Below are 16,825 nucleotides of genomic sequence, written 5' to 3'. Positions count from 1 at the left end.
TGGTGTTCCCCGTTCTCTTTTGGAGGTATATTTCTCCAGTCTATTGAGGCTGTTGTTTGATGGTGTGACACCCTCTCCCCTCACACTTCCCAGCAGCAGTGACCAAATTCATTTTAGCTATGGTATGGTATGATGGACCTCCGTCACTCCCCCACTACCGGGCAGGTTTTCCCACCAGAATTCTTTGGTTCCCTGCTGTGACTGAGCAGCCCTTGGTGGTGTGTAAATAACAGAGGTTTGTAGGAAAGCAGTGCAGATGGATCCACTATTCTCCTGCCTGGAGATTGGGAACCCAAAAGTATTTGTGGGCTAAGAGCATGAGGTACTGCTTAATGACGCAGTCGGTTTGGCCTTGAGAGAGGGGGAGAGGCAGAGATAACAGAGAACTTGCCTGCACACACACATTCCTTAGTTCATGTCTCATGACTAGGATGCTGTAATGTATGAAAGGGGGGGGAAACTAGAAACTAGAAGCTTATAAATAAACATTGGGAAGCTGAGAGGCTTCAGTCAGTCAGTTCCTGCAGACTTGTGTCCTGTCATCTTTGCATCGGGTGAACCCTGCACCCACACAACAGAGGTTTTTGAAAGAATTTCTGTCCCACAGAATATGTTGTACACAGTTTATGAAACACTGCGAAAGAATTTTGCTCTCTGTCACTAACTAACAGAATGAGCTTTGCAGGTACACTTAGCCTTTCTATGATACATATGTTAAGTGCTATTTATGATTTTAACTACATGGACAGAAATCAATCATGAATATATTCAGATATTAGACTTTGGTTCACTTATGACTATTGCTGGAAATGCATTCTGGGAGGCTTAAACAAAATGCTGTTTTGCTATTTTACTGTTCTGCTGAGGTTTGCGGCCTTGACTGACTGGCTACTTCTGCGCATGTGCCAGTTAGCCTGGCTACGTAGAGGACAATGAACATCTTATAACCATATAAGCTAATATGGAATGTTATCAACTAATTTTGGAATTCTATGACCTAGGCTAGAGGAAAGCTTAATGTTCAGCTTGGAAAAAGAAACTTAGCCTGAGAAGACCCAACCCACAGGTCTTCACCCAATGGGAAATAGGTGATGCAGTTTTACCAAGTTTGCTGTAAGCAATAATTCTGCTTCATTTCTCTGATGTAATATGAAATATAAAATACTATGTCTCCCGTTGTAACCTCAGAGACACTGGTTGGTATCTGAGGGGGCCAACCCCTGTTTATTTGGTTTCTCCCTGTTAATCGATTAATAGTAAAGACCTCTGTTACAGTTTCCTCCTTCACAGGACTGAGAGTCCTCAAATTGGAACCAGGGAAACACAGAGGATTTGTAAAACAAATATGATTGGTTTTTTTTAGCCCAGCTCAAGGAACTACTTGTGGGAAAGCAGGATCCCTCTTTATATTTCCCTTTTGAAATGACACTGGAGACGGTTTAACAGTAAAACAAAAGAACAAGTTTATTCAACAGGCAAGGATTGAATTGGTATACTCAAGGATTGGGATTGCTGAGGTAAAAGTTGTTTCACTTCTTTGAGTAGGCAAAATGATATTATTAAAGCTTAATTTCAGGTATTCCTAGTTCTTAGTTGGATGAGGTGTTTTACTCAGTATTTTAATTCCCTAGACAATGTTCCTTCAGAGAATTTCCTATGGCAGTTCAGATTTCCTGGAGTTGGCCACTGACTGTGAACCTACCTTTTCCCCCACCATAGAGAACAATGGAGGGGATAGGGGCAACCTATTTGAGGACCCGTAGAATTGGACCCCCTGGTCCAATGTTCTTTACTCTTGGTTGGTATCTTGGGGAGCGGCTCCAGCCGCTACCCTGCGAGTTTGGAGTGTCTCCCTCAAGCCCCCTCCCCTCCAGCCCCCAGAATATACCCTATGTTTTCGCCATTGACTTCAGTGGCCTATCTCTCCTTATATATAATTGAATAGTGGGTGCCAAAGTTCTAAAATGCACTCCTTTAGTGTATGGATGCTTGAACTGTCAGTCAGAAGATGCTGGCTGGGTTGACTGGCTGCTTTGTGCAGTCCCGCCCAGTGTTTCAAGGTCTTTTGCATATGGAAGCTGATTGGACTTCACTGCATTCCACACCTCAAACTCACCCCCCTCCCCGCAAGGCAGTTGGAATGTCAGTTGCATATGGAACCTTCAAGGTCTTTTGCATATGGAAGCTGATTGGACTTCACTGCATTCCACACCTCAAACTCACCCCCCTCCCCGCAAGGCAGTTGGAATGTCAGTTGCATATGGAACCTTCAAGGTCTTTTGCATATGGAAGCTGATTGGACTTCACTGCATTCCACACCTCAAACTCACCCCCCTCCCCGCAAGGCAGTTGGAATGTCAGTTGCATATGGAACCTTCAAGGTCTTTTGCATATGGAAGCTGATTGGACTTCACTGCATTCCACACCTCAAACTCACCCCCCGATTGGGGGGGCAAGGCGGGCGACGGAAGGCCGATGCCTCCGTTGCCCGGCCCTCTACAGAATCCACCCCCCAAACCTCCAGGTATTTCCCTCCTTAGAGCTGGCAACCCTACATTCCCCTCAGTGCCTGTTGGTAGGCAACTAAGCTTGGTCCTGTCACCTACTTTGGCCTTTGGGAGAAAACACATTGGGGCCAATCCTGATAGGGTTGCCAACTCCAGATGGGAAATTCCTGGAGACTTGAGGGATGGAGCCTGAAGAGGGTGAGGTTTGAGGAGGGGTGGGACCTCAGACAGGTACACTGCCATAGACTCCACCCTCCAAACCAGTCAGTCCCACATAGGGAACCATTGTTGCCAATCTCCAGGTGAGGGCTGGAGAGCACTCAGTATTACAACTGTTCTGCAGAAGGGAGGGCAGAAGTCAGCTGAAGTCAAAGGGGCAGATAATGGTAGGTTGGTGGCTAGCTGGGAAGGAGATGGGGTTGCCAACTACATGCTGACAAATTCCTGGGGATTTGAGGGGTGGAGCCTGGAGAGGGTGGGGTTTGCAGAGGGGTGGGACCTCAGACAGGTAGAATGCCATAGACTCCACCCTCCAAACCAGCCATTTTGTCCTGGGTAACAATTGTTGCCAATCTCCAGGTGAGGGCTACAGATTACTCACAATTACAACTGCTCTTCAGGTAGCAGAGATCAGTTCCTCTGGAGAAAACAGTGGACTCTGTCATTATACCCTGCTGAGGTCACCACAGCAAATTGACACTGTTTGCCCAAAGCCAGAGCACTCCCCCAGAGCCTCTTTCTAGATCTCGTTGTATTGCTTTCACAATGGGCTTTACTGCTAGTAGGATATAATGGGGCTGAAATTGACATTGGCTGGCGAAAGACTCCCGAATGGGCTGGTACTGACAAAACTGACATGCCGAAATTGATTCTGCCCGATTCGGCCGAATCCGAATGGGGCAAATTTTTATTTATTTATTTTTGCACACCCCTAGCCCAATTGCATGTGGCGTTTTGGATTAACTATGTGGTAAACATAAAAACAAAGCTGCGGTGGCTCAAGTTGAAAGGTCAGTAGTTCAGCAGTTCAAGACCCAGGTGCCGCATGACGGAGTGAGCTCCTGTCTCTAGTTCTAGCTCCTGCCAACCTAGCAGTTCGAAAGAAATTGCAAGGTACCACTTCGGTGGGAAGGTAACAGTGTTCTGTGCGCCTTGGTGTTTAGTCATGCCGGCCACATGACCACGGAAACTTCTTCGGACAGCGCTGGCTCTTTGGCTTGGAAACTGAGATGAGCACCACAACCCTAGAGTCAGATTCGACTGGCTTTCGAGCAAGGGAACCTTTACCCTTTACTTTAAATACGTCATTGGTCATGACGCACTAGTTCAGTGACAAATCCTCACTGTATCACTAGCAATGTCCCCTCTAAGCTGTGGAGTCTTGTGAGCAAAAATTCTACTTTGTGAGCTACTGGCATTAAAGTTGTGAGCGAGCAATTTGGCTACCGTATAAATTAGTTTGCTCTGGAGCCATCCTTTCTGAGCTAAGATAACAATTTGTGAGCTAGAGGCTAAAAAAATGTGAGCTAGCTCACACTAACTCAGCTTAGAGGGAACGATGATCGCTTGTCCTTTCAATGCTCCCTCTAAGCTGCGGAGTCATGTAAGCAAAAATTCTACTTTGTGAGCGACTGGCATTAAAGTTGTGAGCAAGTGATTTGGCTGCTGCGTAAATCAGTTTGCTCTGGAGCCCTCCTTCCTAAGACAAAAATGTGTGAGCTGGAGGCTAAAAAGCTGTGAGCTAACTCACTAACTCAGCTCAGGAGAAACACTGAGTCCTATATATTGTTAGCTGGCTATTTGGCATTGGAGAAACTATGTTTGGCACACTGTATTATAGCTGACTGTTGAACATATTACAGTATACTTTTAAATCTGGTTTCCCCATTTGCACATTTTTGGAGCTTGCTCCTTTTTCGGCCACCCCTCTGTGATGTTCCCAAGTTCTGAAGAGCGGCTCCTCCCTTCAGTGTCTGGGCTAGATTTTTTTGGTACACGCACTCGGTCTGCAGAATAGTTTTCTTTGCCTCTGATCTTGAAGTCATGCAAGCCCACCTTTTCCCCAAAGGGCCTTTTTTCAAGGCTGCTGTTGATTATATTTGGGGTATTATCGTTAAGGGAAGAATCCCTCCGTTTGCTGGCTGCACTTGGAGTTGGCATTAATTTGTTTCACGGTTATTGCTGCATATTTTTGGTTTCCTGTTAAACACTCTGTGGGCTCAGGAGAAAAGCTGGAGAGAAATGTTTTCCACAAATAAATTGATAAAGCCCCGCCCCCCCTGCAGGTTTTACTCCACTTCATGCTTTGTTTGTCAAGTAAGTGTTTATTGATTAAGCCAATGCAACATGGACTTTTATCTTACAAGAACCAGAAGCCGGCTGGAATTAATGACACAGAAAGAATAATCAACACAGCCTTCCACGAAAGTCAGACTAGAGCAAAAAATGAAAAGCAAATGCCACAGTCCAGTTAGAAATAAAAGTGAACGTAATACTTGGTCAGTTGTCTGGCGGCGGGTGGGAGAAGACAAACCCAGCTCAAGATCTGGTTCCAGCATCCACTGCCGCCACTGCCCCCGAAGTGAGAGAGAATAGCCAGGTGAAAACAACATCATGTGTGTCCTTGGACCTAAATGGAAAGCCCTGGCCTTGCCAGCTCCGGAGGAGTGGGAGGAATGTCGTACCCCAAACAGAAGGGCCCCGGAAAGCAACAATAAACTCATGAGGCAAAACATAGCGCAGGAGCCAACTTTTTTTGCCCTTTGCGTTCGTGTGGCACATGACTGTCACTCAGGAGCGGCACAGTGCCTCTTCCCGTCCTCAAGCCCCGTGGCTCTGGAAGTGTGGAAATGCAGTTCCACCGTCTCCCTTCACACCCTCCTCTGATACTGCTGAAGGAAAGCCTGCTCTGGCCAGGCCGTGGCTTCCCCTAAAGCGATGGTGATTGAAATGGCACCCCAAAAGAAGAAAGGGCGTCAGACCGAAGCAGAAACTCACCTGCCAATTCCCTAAGCCCACACGGAGGTCACCGTTCGTCCCCCAGTGCGCTGAGTTAACACATGCCACACATCCTTCCCAGTACCTCTTATAAATAACCCTCGAGCAATATAATACTGGGAAATCGGGTTACAGTAATCGTATTTTGGCCTCAGCAGAAAACTGCCTAAATTTCATAAGCCGATGGATGTGAAGCAACACAACAAACGGGAGGGGAATAAGAGACGCGGGATAATACTCTTCTTAAGTGGGCTGTGTGAGGTAAAAAGGAGAGTAATGAAAAGGGTATGGACATTTGTAGGTTTGGCCCTGGGCATAAAAGCAGCCACAACTGAAGGAGGAAAAGGAAGATGCCTCCTGCCTGCCCTGCCTTCCTGCCCCCTGAAGTTCTTTCAAACCTCAGAAAATGACACTGGTTTCAGGTCCTCAGACAGTGCCCTACAGGAACAATCTTCTACACACAACGAGGCCACACATAACAGCATATCACTGTGCCCTTTGACAGAAGGTGTTATTGCCCAGGACATCCAAAACCCAATTCGTCAGCAAGACCCTGGGAGAGAAGGAGTTCTCCTCACGGCGCGACCAGTCCGAAACCAAGCTCCTCCACACAAACCACCACCCACACGGAACAGGGATTCCCTGTTCTGTTTTCAGCTGTGAGCGTTACACAGACTGGACCTCAGGGCAGCCGGGCACAAAGCGCAAATAAGGGAGACAGGAAAGGACGTCGTCCCACCTTCTTCATGCAGTGGGCAAGGAGGGAGCAAGCAAGAGAGGGTGAAGGACAAATTACAAAGGGCGAAGGAGGTGCCCCTTGGCCGGGGTGTTTCAAGTTTGCTTAGTATACCCCAGATTCCCTATGGCAGCTTGGCTCCAGAGGACAGCCTGGGCCCTACTAGGGCAAGCCCTCTTCCTCCATTTACTGGGCGTTCGAGGAAGAGCCAATGAGCCCAAGGGAGGGGAGGGGAGGGGAGGGCAGGGCTGGAAAAGGGGGCTCTCCATCACAAAGCTGGGTGTCCCCCCCCCCGATTCGTTAGATAGCCAACAAAAAAGGCCCCAATCTTTCCACCAGTGTTTAAACAATAGTAATAATAACAAAGGTGTGGCAAAATGATGCATGACGTATGTGGTTCATTGTCCAGTTCTTCCTCCTCGCGTCCGCCCCGCACAAAAATCCCTCCAATGGCAGCCCTTTCAGTCCATCGTGTTTCTGAGGCCCGCAATGTGACAGCTCATTCTCCATAGACGCTTTCGTCACTGTAAGCCACGTACAGAAAATAATCTTCCTCGTGGTTATCCTGGCAACAAGAGAAAAATGGGGGTCGGGGGGAGAGAGAGACAGACAGACATCATTATTTAAACACATGCAAAAGTGCACCCGGCCCACCCAGACAAAGAGCAAGATCGGAAACTGGGGCACTCTTAGAGCTGCAACTGAAGGCGCGTGGGCCTCCTCTACGGCAGGAGGAGCTTTTGTCCACCACCAGCAGGCCAGTAGCTACAGTAAGGCTTTTGGGGGCTCTGCCCCTTTCTTAAAGGCAGAGCCCCACAAGAATTTCTCCTGTAAATGCTTTTTTCAATCATTTTTAAACATTTTTTAAAGGCGTGCGCTCCTTCAAGCAGAGCGGGGGGCTGTAGTTGACTAGTTTCTGCACTGAGCGAGGGGGTTGGAGTAGGTGACCTCTAGGATCCCTTCGAACTCTGTGTCAATAAACTGTTCTCCTCTAAGAGAGTTGTTCTGTCTAAGTGTTTGCTTCCTTGACTGTAGAAGTCATCACCCTCACCTGCCGGCTCGTTATCTGAGTTGTTGCTTAGGCTGGCAGCAGTGATTAACTTGCAGCAGCTGAGAACTGTCATCTAAAGTGGTTGACACTGCAATTTAGAGATCTCACCTGGTAACAGCTTTCCATTGGCTAAATGGCTTTTCTTTCTGCACTGAGAACTTCAGCCCCACCAGAAAAAAATTTGCCTCACAAACCACAAAATCCTGACTACCAGCTGGTTTGTCTGCTGTAGCCACCCCTGGATAGGCAAGACCACGCATGCTCTAGTTGCATCCAGACTGAACTACTGCAATGCAGCCTGTGAAGAGCCTGCCCTTGGAGACTGTTTAGAAGCTTTGGCCAATGCAAAAAGCTGCAGCAAGGTTGCTAAGTGGTGCTACTTACTGGGAACACATCTTCCCAATTTTAACAGAACTACATGGGCCATTTATTTGCTGTCAGGCCCAGTTCAAAGAGGTTTCAAACCCTAATCCACCTAAAGGACCCAAATGCTATCTTGTAAACCTGCCTGTCTGCTAAAATCAGCTAATAAGCTGATCGAATCACAGATGGCTATTCGGTCTGAACCACATGTTTGTGGGAAGAGATTCTGGCCTGAAATCTTGGACAGTTAAGGTGGTCAGGGCAAAATTGGGCCTGCAGTACCACTTTGGTGCAGTGGTTAGGAGTCACAAGTTCTCTCAGAGCTGTTGTAGCGTTCTTAAAGAAAAAGAGATTGGATTTATAACCCGCCCTTCACTACCCAAAGAGCGGCTTACAATCTCCTGTCCCTTCACCTCCCCAAAACATGTGGGGCTGAGAGAGCTCTTTCGAGGACTGCCCTTGAGAGAACAGCTCTGAGAGAACTTGTAACTGACCCAAGGTCACACCAGCAGCTGCATGTGGAAGAGAGGGGAATCAAACCTGGTTCTCCCAGATTAGAGTCCACGCTCCTAACCACTACACCAAACTGGCTCTTGAACGCACTTAAACTCTTCCTTAGAAGCAGAGGTGGTTTTTCTTTCCCGGCTCACCTATTTTACCTGAAGCGTCACTGTTTGACTTCCCAAGAAAATACAAGCGAATGCTGTTCCTGAAGGGTGGAATGTTTTAAAGAAGTACTTTCAGATTGCCCTGACCTGGACGGTCCAGGCTAGCCTGATCTCCTCATATCTCAGAAGCTCTGCATGGTCGGCCTTGGTGGGTACTTGTATAGGAGACCACCAAGGAAGTCCAGAGTTGCTATGCAGACACAGGCAATAGCAAACCACCCCTGAACATCTCTTCCCTTAAAAAGCCCATGAGGGGGGTCACAATAAGTCATCTGTGACTAGATGGCACTTTCCGTCATCCCCTTTTAGATTTGGCTATCTCAAGGAAAACAACAAGAGTCCAGTAGCACCTTAAAGACTAAAAAAATCTGTGGCAGGGTGAGCAGAGTCTCACGAAAGCGCCTCCCCTGCCACAAATTTTGTTACGTCTCGAAGGTGCTACTGGACTCTTGCTCTTTTCTACTGCTAAAGGTTTCCCTGGCTCGAAAGCCAGTCGAATCAGACTCTAGGAGGCGGTGCTCATCTCCATTTCCAAGCCGAAGAGCCAGCGCTGTCCGAAGACGCCTCCATGGTCATATGGCTGGCATGACTAGACGCCAAGGTGCACAGAACACTATTACCTTCCCACTGAAGTGGTACCTATTTCTGTACTTGCAATTTCTTGCTTTTGAACTGCTAGGTTGGCAGGAGCTGGGGCCGGAGACGGGAGCTCACTTCATCACACAGCACTCGGGTCTCGAACTGCTGAACTACCGACCTTCCAGTCTGCAGTTCAGCGTCTTAAACTCTAAGCCACCACGGCCCCTAAATAGCTCCTACCCTGCCACTAATTTTGTCAAGTCTTGAGGGTACAACTGGAATCTTGCTGTTTTCTACTGCTATAGACAGACATGCACGGTTACCCATCTTGTCATTTTAAGGATATTATTTACAATCTATGTTTTCTCTTTTTTGGCGATTGATTATAATGGCCTTGGGCTATACGGGCAATAAATGCTATCAGCTCCTTTGGCTGACCTGCGCCTGACGGAATGAAAGGGAATGTTCTGAAACCAGACCGAGAAAATCTATCCTTGCACAACTGAGCAACTTGGATGACACCGATGCGTTTTCTTTACTCCGCACAGAACATTCCAAGGAAGTGGAATGAGTCCAAAGATGTCACACGACAGTTGGCAGCTGGCACCTCCTTTCAGAGAAGGAGGAAAGTAATCCCAGAATGTTTTTATTTCGTGGAAGGAGGGTGCGTGGGAAAGGCAAAGATGTGCTGGTCCAGAAGTTTCCCACCTCTTACGAAATGAAGTCAGCTGACCCTTACCTCATACAGCTGCCCCATCGTAGCACTGGTGGGAGGGATGGTGTTGTTAACAAAGAAGAAGAGGGCGTCCTCGGGCCTCAGGTGGATTCGCTTTCGGATCAAGAAGTAGAACTGGCCAACTGGAACAGGCAGAAAGGGGGGAGGAGGAGGAGAAAAGGCCAGTCAGAGATGGGCAAGTTCTTTACCTGATCTTTCCTACTGATTTATGTTTACGGTCCTCCTCTCTTACTGAAACTCAAGGTGGATTACACAGCGTATTAGGCCCAAGGCAGGTCACAGTCACAATCAAAGCCACAAGCAACACAAAATAAAATCCCAAGCTTCAAACAGAGAAACACACCGGGTTCTGGGACCACCCCATCCCACTGAAATCAACCACCATCTTTCTCTCCTATCTGGACAGACAGCACTTTGAAGGATCCAGCTCCAAAGGATCAGAAGCGCCCCTTCAATCACCCGAGAAACAGCAACGATGCTCAGGAGCTCACATCTCAGCTAGAATCTCATCAATGCACAGGGGCTGGATATGCAACCCCTATCAGTTCCAACAGCCCTGTTCCCTTTAGGCTGCCGCCGCTTGCTCCTGGATGCGTATAAAACGTCCCCACGTACACCCCAAGAGTAGAAACCCCAAATATACAAATTCTACTAGTAGAAAACACTATCAAAGACTGCCAAAACAATATATTAGACAATTATAAATTTGGTGGTGTCACAACAACAACATTAATAATGTGGACTCCCCCTATCAAGTTACACTGACTACATGGACTTTATGTCTTGTCTTCAAAGGAGGAAACTGTATCTTATGCCTTATTATAAGCACAGTATGCATTCATGTTGTTGTTGCGACACCACCAACTTTATAATTGTTTAATATATTGTTTCGGCAATCTTTGATGGTGTTTTCGACTAGTGGGATTTGTATATTTGGGATTTCTGTGACACTAGTCCTTCCCTTGTTTGGATTTACCAAGAATAGAAACAGCTGATGCCTCAGTATGAGAACTACCAGCTTTGGAGAGGTGCTGTAGCGCAGCACAAGTGCCTCTGCTTTGAGCGCAGTAGGTCCCTGTTCAGTCCCCGGCACCTTCATTTTAAAAAGAGGGGGAAAAGACCAGGCAGTACATGATGTGAAAACAGGAAAAACCCCAGGCCACCAACCCCCCTGTCTTCTGAAGGCAAGGGTGATGTCAGGAATACAAATTGGGACAGTGACTCTCCCTCCCATTCTACCAGGCAACTGAGCTACCCAGACGTTTCAAGGAATATCCTCCTGAACTGACCATGAGCATGGACACACATGAAGCTCCTTACATTGAACATCAGAAGAGCCCTGTGAGATCAGACCAGTGGTCCATCTAGTCCAGCCTCCTGTCTCATACAGTGGCCAACCAGTTCATCTAGAGGTCCAACAACAGGGCACAGAGGCTGAGGCCTTCAGAAGAACATAAGACGAGCCCTGCTGAATCAGACCGATGGTCCATCTAGTCCAGCATCCTGTCTCACACAGTGACCAACTAGTTCCTCTGGACGGCCAACAACAAGGCAGAAAGGCCCGAGGCCTTCTCCGGATGTTGCCTCCTGGCTCTGGGATTCACAGGTTTAGTGCCACTGAATGTGAAGGTTCCCCTCAGCCACCATGGCTAGCAGCCTTTGATAGACTTATCCTCTATGAATCTATCTAATCCCCCTTTAAAGCTGATAAGAATATTTTTTAAAAATGAGTTTCTGACGGGGCGGATCAGGACCCAGTGGGGGAAGAAGGGGGCTGGGAGCTGTTCGTGGCACATACTGAATCAGACCCTCGGTCCATCAAGGTCAGGACTATCAGACTGGCAGTGGCTCTCTAGGGCCTCAGGTGCTTTCACATCATCTCCTACCTGATTCTTATAACTGGAGATGCCGGGGATTGAACCGGGAACCTTCTGCATGCCAAGCAGATGCACTACCACTGAGCCAGAGCCCCTCCCTCACTGTGCAGTGAGATGGAGACAGAAGACAGAAGAGGGCAGAACTCTGAGTGGGATAAGCTCCTCATTAACCAAACTCACCATGGGCCTCTACCTACCGTCTCACTTTTTTAAAAAGGACCTATATCATGTGATCCAGCAGCGACATGCCTTAAACTCAGAAGTGAACATAAACGCCTGCCTTAAACTCAGAAGTGAACTGGCTTCAAAACTTAAATTTTCACAAAGAATCAGATTTTGCTCTGTTTTTAAAAGGATATTCTAACAGAAAACAGGAACGGCTTGACTTTTCAGTCGCCCTTTCTCAACTGGTCTGTTTCCACTTGGGAACCCTACCCTGGAGTCTGAAATGCCAGCATTGCTAAAGTGGCTCTCAAGAAAATTCACTAGGAAATTCACTGTGGTTTCTTAATCCCAGGTGCTACGAACTGCAGCACTATGCGCTCTATGAAGATACATCAGTCAGAGCCAGGGTTGCCAACTCTGCATCGGGAAATTCCTGGAGATTTTGTGGTGGAGCCTAGGGAAGGAGGGAGGTCAGCAGGTTATAAAGCCATAGAGTCCCCCCCCCCAAGCTGCCATTTTCTCCAGGGAAACTGATCGCTGTTGTAATTCCTGGAGGTTGGCAACTCTAGTCAGCGCCCCTTGTGTCTGCTTCCATACAGTGGTTGCCAAGAACTTTCCTTGAAAAGCAAGAGAGAGAAAATTATGGATTGGGGTTTCTTTACCTGTGAGATCAGAAGGGACAAGGTACTTCCTCTTATCCAGGTCAGGTACTCTTGCTTTGGGGGCCTTCTCCACTATCACCTGGATAAGAAAAAGCGAGAGGGAGGAAAGAAGATCAATAGGTTATGCTGTGTGCACGCATGTGTGTTAAGTGCTGTCGGGTTCCTTCCAACTTATGGGGACCCTATGAATTAATGTCTTCCAAAATGTCCTATCATTGACAGCCTGGTCTTGCAAACTGAGGGCCATGGCTTCCTGGACGGAGTCCATCCATCTCGGGTTGGGCATTCCTCTTTTCCTGATGCCTTTTACTTTCCCTAGCATTAACTGTAATTACCACTATGGAAACATTCACAGAAAGAAGCGTCCCAAATGCACTGGCGGAAGGGCTCACACTATGGAGGGGAAATACCTACAGGGAAGCACAGCCTGGACACAGCCTAAGTCAGGAGGGCACCCTAGAAGAAAGACTCAGAGAAGGAAGTGTCGCGGCATCTTGTTCAAAGCAGGTTCTACTGGCACATCGACTGCAGCAAGCAGAAATAAATTACAGCGCCCGCAGACCAAAGTAGGAGAAGAGGAGGAAGAGATTGGCCCTTCACTACCCAAAGAAGTCTCAGAGCGGCTTACAAACTCCTTTCCCTTCCCCTCCCCACAACAGACACCCTGTGAGGCAGGTGGGGCCAAGAGAGCTCTGACAGAAACTGCTCTTTTTCAAGGACAGCTGTGCCAGAACTATGGCTTGCCCAAGGTCATCCAGCCAGGTGCAAGGGGAGGAGTGGGGAATCAAACCCAGTTCTCCCAGATTAGAGTCCGCACACTTAACCACTACACCAAACTGGCTCGACACCAAAGTAGACACAGATGCGGGACTCATCTTAAAGAGCAGCGGAAAGAGGCAGCTCACTGGCGTGAGTGAAGGATCATCCAGACCCTAACTTCAAGGAAGAACAAACAGCCCAATATGGCAGGCAGCCCCTTATTGAGGGAGAAACTGCAGCTTCGAGAGCTGTTGTTCAGGCCCTGGACTGAGCCCTCTTATCAATATGGTGGCAGGAGGTGGCCATTATCAGCCCAGGAAGGATCAAAACCACAAGCTACTGAACAGCTGCCCCCCCCCCCCATTGGTCCCTCTTATTTTGTCTGCCTTGGGCAATAGTGTGGTGTAGGGGTTAGAGTGTCAGACTACAATCTAGGAGACCCACGTCTGAGTCCCCACTCTGCTGTGGAATCTTGCTGGGATAGGTTTGCGAGTCGCCAGGTCCCAGCAGGCGTTCCCCTAGTTTTTGGGGCCTCTGCCCACCCCCAAACAGCCAAGTCCCCAGGTGACTTCCCCAACATGATGACATCAGCCGGAAGTGATGTCATCGCATCAGTGATGTTGCAGGGGGACATTCTGGTTAGAGGGCAAAACTCTGTGGTAAATTTGCCCTCAACCAGAGTGTCGCCAATGCAATGATGTCACTTCTGGGTGACGTCAACACGTCCAGGATGTCACGTGATGTTCCTGGAGGAGAAGGGGACATCTCCCAAATCCCTCCACTGGCGACAAGGTAGTTCCTGGCAACCCTATGCTGTAGCTCTGTGGCAGAGCCTCTGCTTGGCATGCAGAAGGTCCCCGGTTCAATCCCCGGCGTCTCCAGTTAAAAGGCCTGGCAGGAGGTGATGTGAAAGACCTCAGCCTGAGACCCTGGAGAGCTGCTTCCAGCCTGAGTAGACGATACTGACTTTGATGGACCAACGTTCTGGATTCAGTACAAGGCAGCTTCATGTGTTCATAAACTTGGGCCAGTCACGCCCTCTCTGCCTCAACTACCTCACAGGGTTGTTCAGAGGATAAAACGAAGGAGGAGAATGATCAAAGCCTCTGCACCCCCAGATTGGAGAGGAAGGTGGGGTAGAAATGAAACAAAAAGAAAAAGTAAGATCGGCTAGTTAAATGAAACAACTTATGTCCTCAACCCTGTCCCCATGACGTAGATCACCCTCTCACAAAACCCCACAGGGTTCACTAAGGTTTCTTAATTTAAAGATCAAAATTTAATAGCTTTTCTTGCTGCTGAATTCAGGTCCCTGAACTGAAGAACGCCGGCCTTCTTCTTTTTTTAGCACCGTTTTCAGGCTATGCCACACTGCTTAGAGCTGGGAGGGGGAAAGAGCGCACTGGATTCTGTGGGGGCTCAGCACTGCTACAGCTTTTGTGCATGTCCTCGAAAGCCACCGCCACCCACTGATCCGGCTTCAGTGTACGGCTGCCAAACTCCAGGTGCGGCCTCGGGTTCCCCTGGAATTACAAACTCATCTCCAAACAACAGAGATTGGTTCCCCCGGAGAAAATGGCTGCTTTGGAGGGTGGGCTCTGTGGCATCGTACTCCTGCTGAGGCCCCTTCCCAAACTCCACCCACACAGGGTTTGCCATAGATCTCTGGGGATTTCCCAACATGGAGCTGGCAACCCTTACTTCCGTGGGCTGGGTGGGCCTCTGGCGAGGCTTGGGCATCTTGCGCTGATCCTTAACACCTTTCACACTGCAGCTGAAACCCCGGACCTAGTTCCTGAGGAGGCCAGCGGCGTCCCTCGGACGCACCTCTGCTTCCCGGAAACAAAAGGAGTCGAGGCTGAGGAGTCGGGTAGTGGCAGACCGAGATCTGAGCACCCGGGCTACTGAACGGCTCACAACCAGACGGGGAGAGGGAGCCCCTTTCGCCTTACGCTCCGCTTCACTCCCGGATAGCTTTCCCCAGATGTGGAAGAGCAAATGCCACGTCACCCATCAAGCACTTGCCGAGCACCTGCAGACAAAAACGCCCTGTCTCTTTACCAGAAGCTGAATGGGATCTTATTAGTGGGAGAGAGCGGGATACAAATCGAAATGTAATAATAACAACAATCATCATTATTATCATTATTATTTACCTCCCTGCCATAAAAAGCTTCATCTGTCTGTTTCCACACATTTTTAAAGCCTCTGTTAAAGGGACAGGATGTTTTTCTCCAAGCCTCCTGACCACCGTAACTTCATGTCAACGACGCATCATGTCTCTAAATCAGGGGTTCCCAATACGGTGCCCGTGGGCACCAGGGCGCCCGGCACCTTTCTTCGCACCTGCCAAGTGTTTTTAGAAAGTGGCCAGGGCCAGATTGGGGCTTTTGCCCAGCAAGGCTTCTGATTGTCCCTTGGAGATTTGATTGGCTGTGCAGATTTCTGAACACGTTGTTTTGGCACCAGCTGCCACCACAGCACACGGATCTTTACTGTGTGACTAAAGATAAACTGGGGCAACTATTTCATAGCTGGCTGCGCCTCCTGCAGCAGCCATTTCTGTTAAGTCGTGCGCTTAACAAAGAAGTCGGAGAGTGATTCAGCAAGAATGCGGTTTATTCTTCAGCTCTGTTACTTCTCCGAACACGGTACAACGATCGCCAGCCAGAACCCATCATTCGAACCAACACATACACTGGCTGCTCTATATTTAAACATTCCCGGCTAATGTAGCCACACCCACTGTACAATAAGCAACCTATGAGGTTGAAGCAATAAGGACCAATCACAAGCGATCCCGCTCTGCACGGTGATTGGCAAACATATTCTGGGCTAGGGCTCCTATTGGTTACATTAGGATCCTAGCCCAGGGCGAAGCTTAACATGGCATCTCAATGGCACAGTTCACAAGGCAGTTATATACATCTCAATACATAACAAATCCCTCCCCCCTAAGCAAAAACACTATGTACAATCATAATCGCTTAGGTACATTGGCGCTCTGCGCGATCTCTGAGACCTGCGTAGTTGTACAGGTTCAGGGCACCTTCCATTCTGGGGAGTATTGTACGACTCTGGGACCTCAGAGTCAGGAGCACTTCCATCACTAGCAATGGGTCTTTGAGTAGGGGTCTGCCCTGGCTTGCGGACAGTACTGGGGCCCTCGGGCACATCAGAACTCACCTCCGGAAGAGGTTGTGGAAGGTCCTCGGAATCAGGTAGCTCGGCAGGTTGCGAGGTGGGGCGGCCAGTCGCCCACCGCTGCCTCAACTGGTCCACATGTCGCCTCCATTTGCGCCCGTCCGCAAGCTGGACTACATACATGCGGGAACCCACTACCTCAGTTACAGTGGCTGGAAGCCACGAATGTCCCCCAGCATAGTTCTTGGCGAACACAGTATCTCCGCACTCGTATGTGCGGACCTTATTGGGAACACTCTGCTGCTGGGGCCTCAAGTCGTTGAGGTCTGGATGCAGCCTATCCAGCAAAGACGCTAGGCGTCGCCCCATCAATAGTTCGGCCGGGCTGCGGCCTGTGGCAGAGCACGGCGTTACGTGTTGCCGTAGAAGGAATGACGCTAGTTTCACTCCCCAATCCCCGGATGTTAGCTTGGCAAGCGCATCCTTGGTCGTGCGGACCATTCGCTCTGCCTGCCCGTTCGATGCTGGGTGGAACGGGGCAGACGTAATTTGCCTGATGCCATTGTTAGCCAGGAATTGAG

At 48.8% G+C, this 16,825-nt stretch overlaps 1 protein-coding gene across 1 annotated transcript in view; it reads right to left on the bottom strand.

Moving 5' to 3' along the window:
* Positions 1-4,810: 4,810 nt before the first annotated feature.
* GABARAPL1 (GABA(A) receptor-associated protein like 1) overlaps positions 4,811-16,825 on the bottom strand; it is a 31,681-nt gene continuing 19,666 nt past the window's right edge. The window contains exons 2-4 of the mRNA XM_015410341.1: positions 12,342-12,425; positions 9,641-9,759; positions 4,811-6,805 (exon numbers count right to left, since the gene is read on the bottom strand). Coding sequence (XP_015265827.1) covers positions 6,740-6,805; positions 9,641-9,759; positions 12,342-12,425 — 269 coding nt within the window. The 3' untranslated portion in view covers positions 4,811-6,739. The remainder of the gene's footprint in view (positions 6,806-9,640; positions 9,760-12,341; positions 12,426-16,825) is intronic.

Source organism: Gekko japonicus, unplaced genomic scaffold (assembly GCF_001447785.1).
Source record: "Gekko japonicus isolate JY-2015 unplaced genomic scaffold, Gekko_japonicus_V1.1 scaffold1546, whole genome shotgun sequence".
In the NCBI taxonomy this organism is placed as follows: domain Eukaryota; kingdom Metazoa; phylum Chordata; class Lepidosauria; order Squamata; family Gekkonidae; genus Gekko; species Gekko japonicus.
This window is presented reverse-complemented; position numbering and strand designations above follow the sequence as displayed.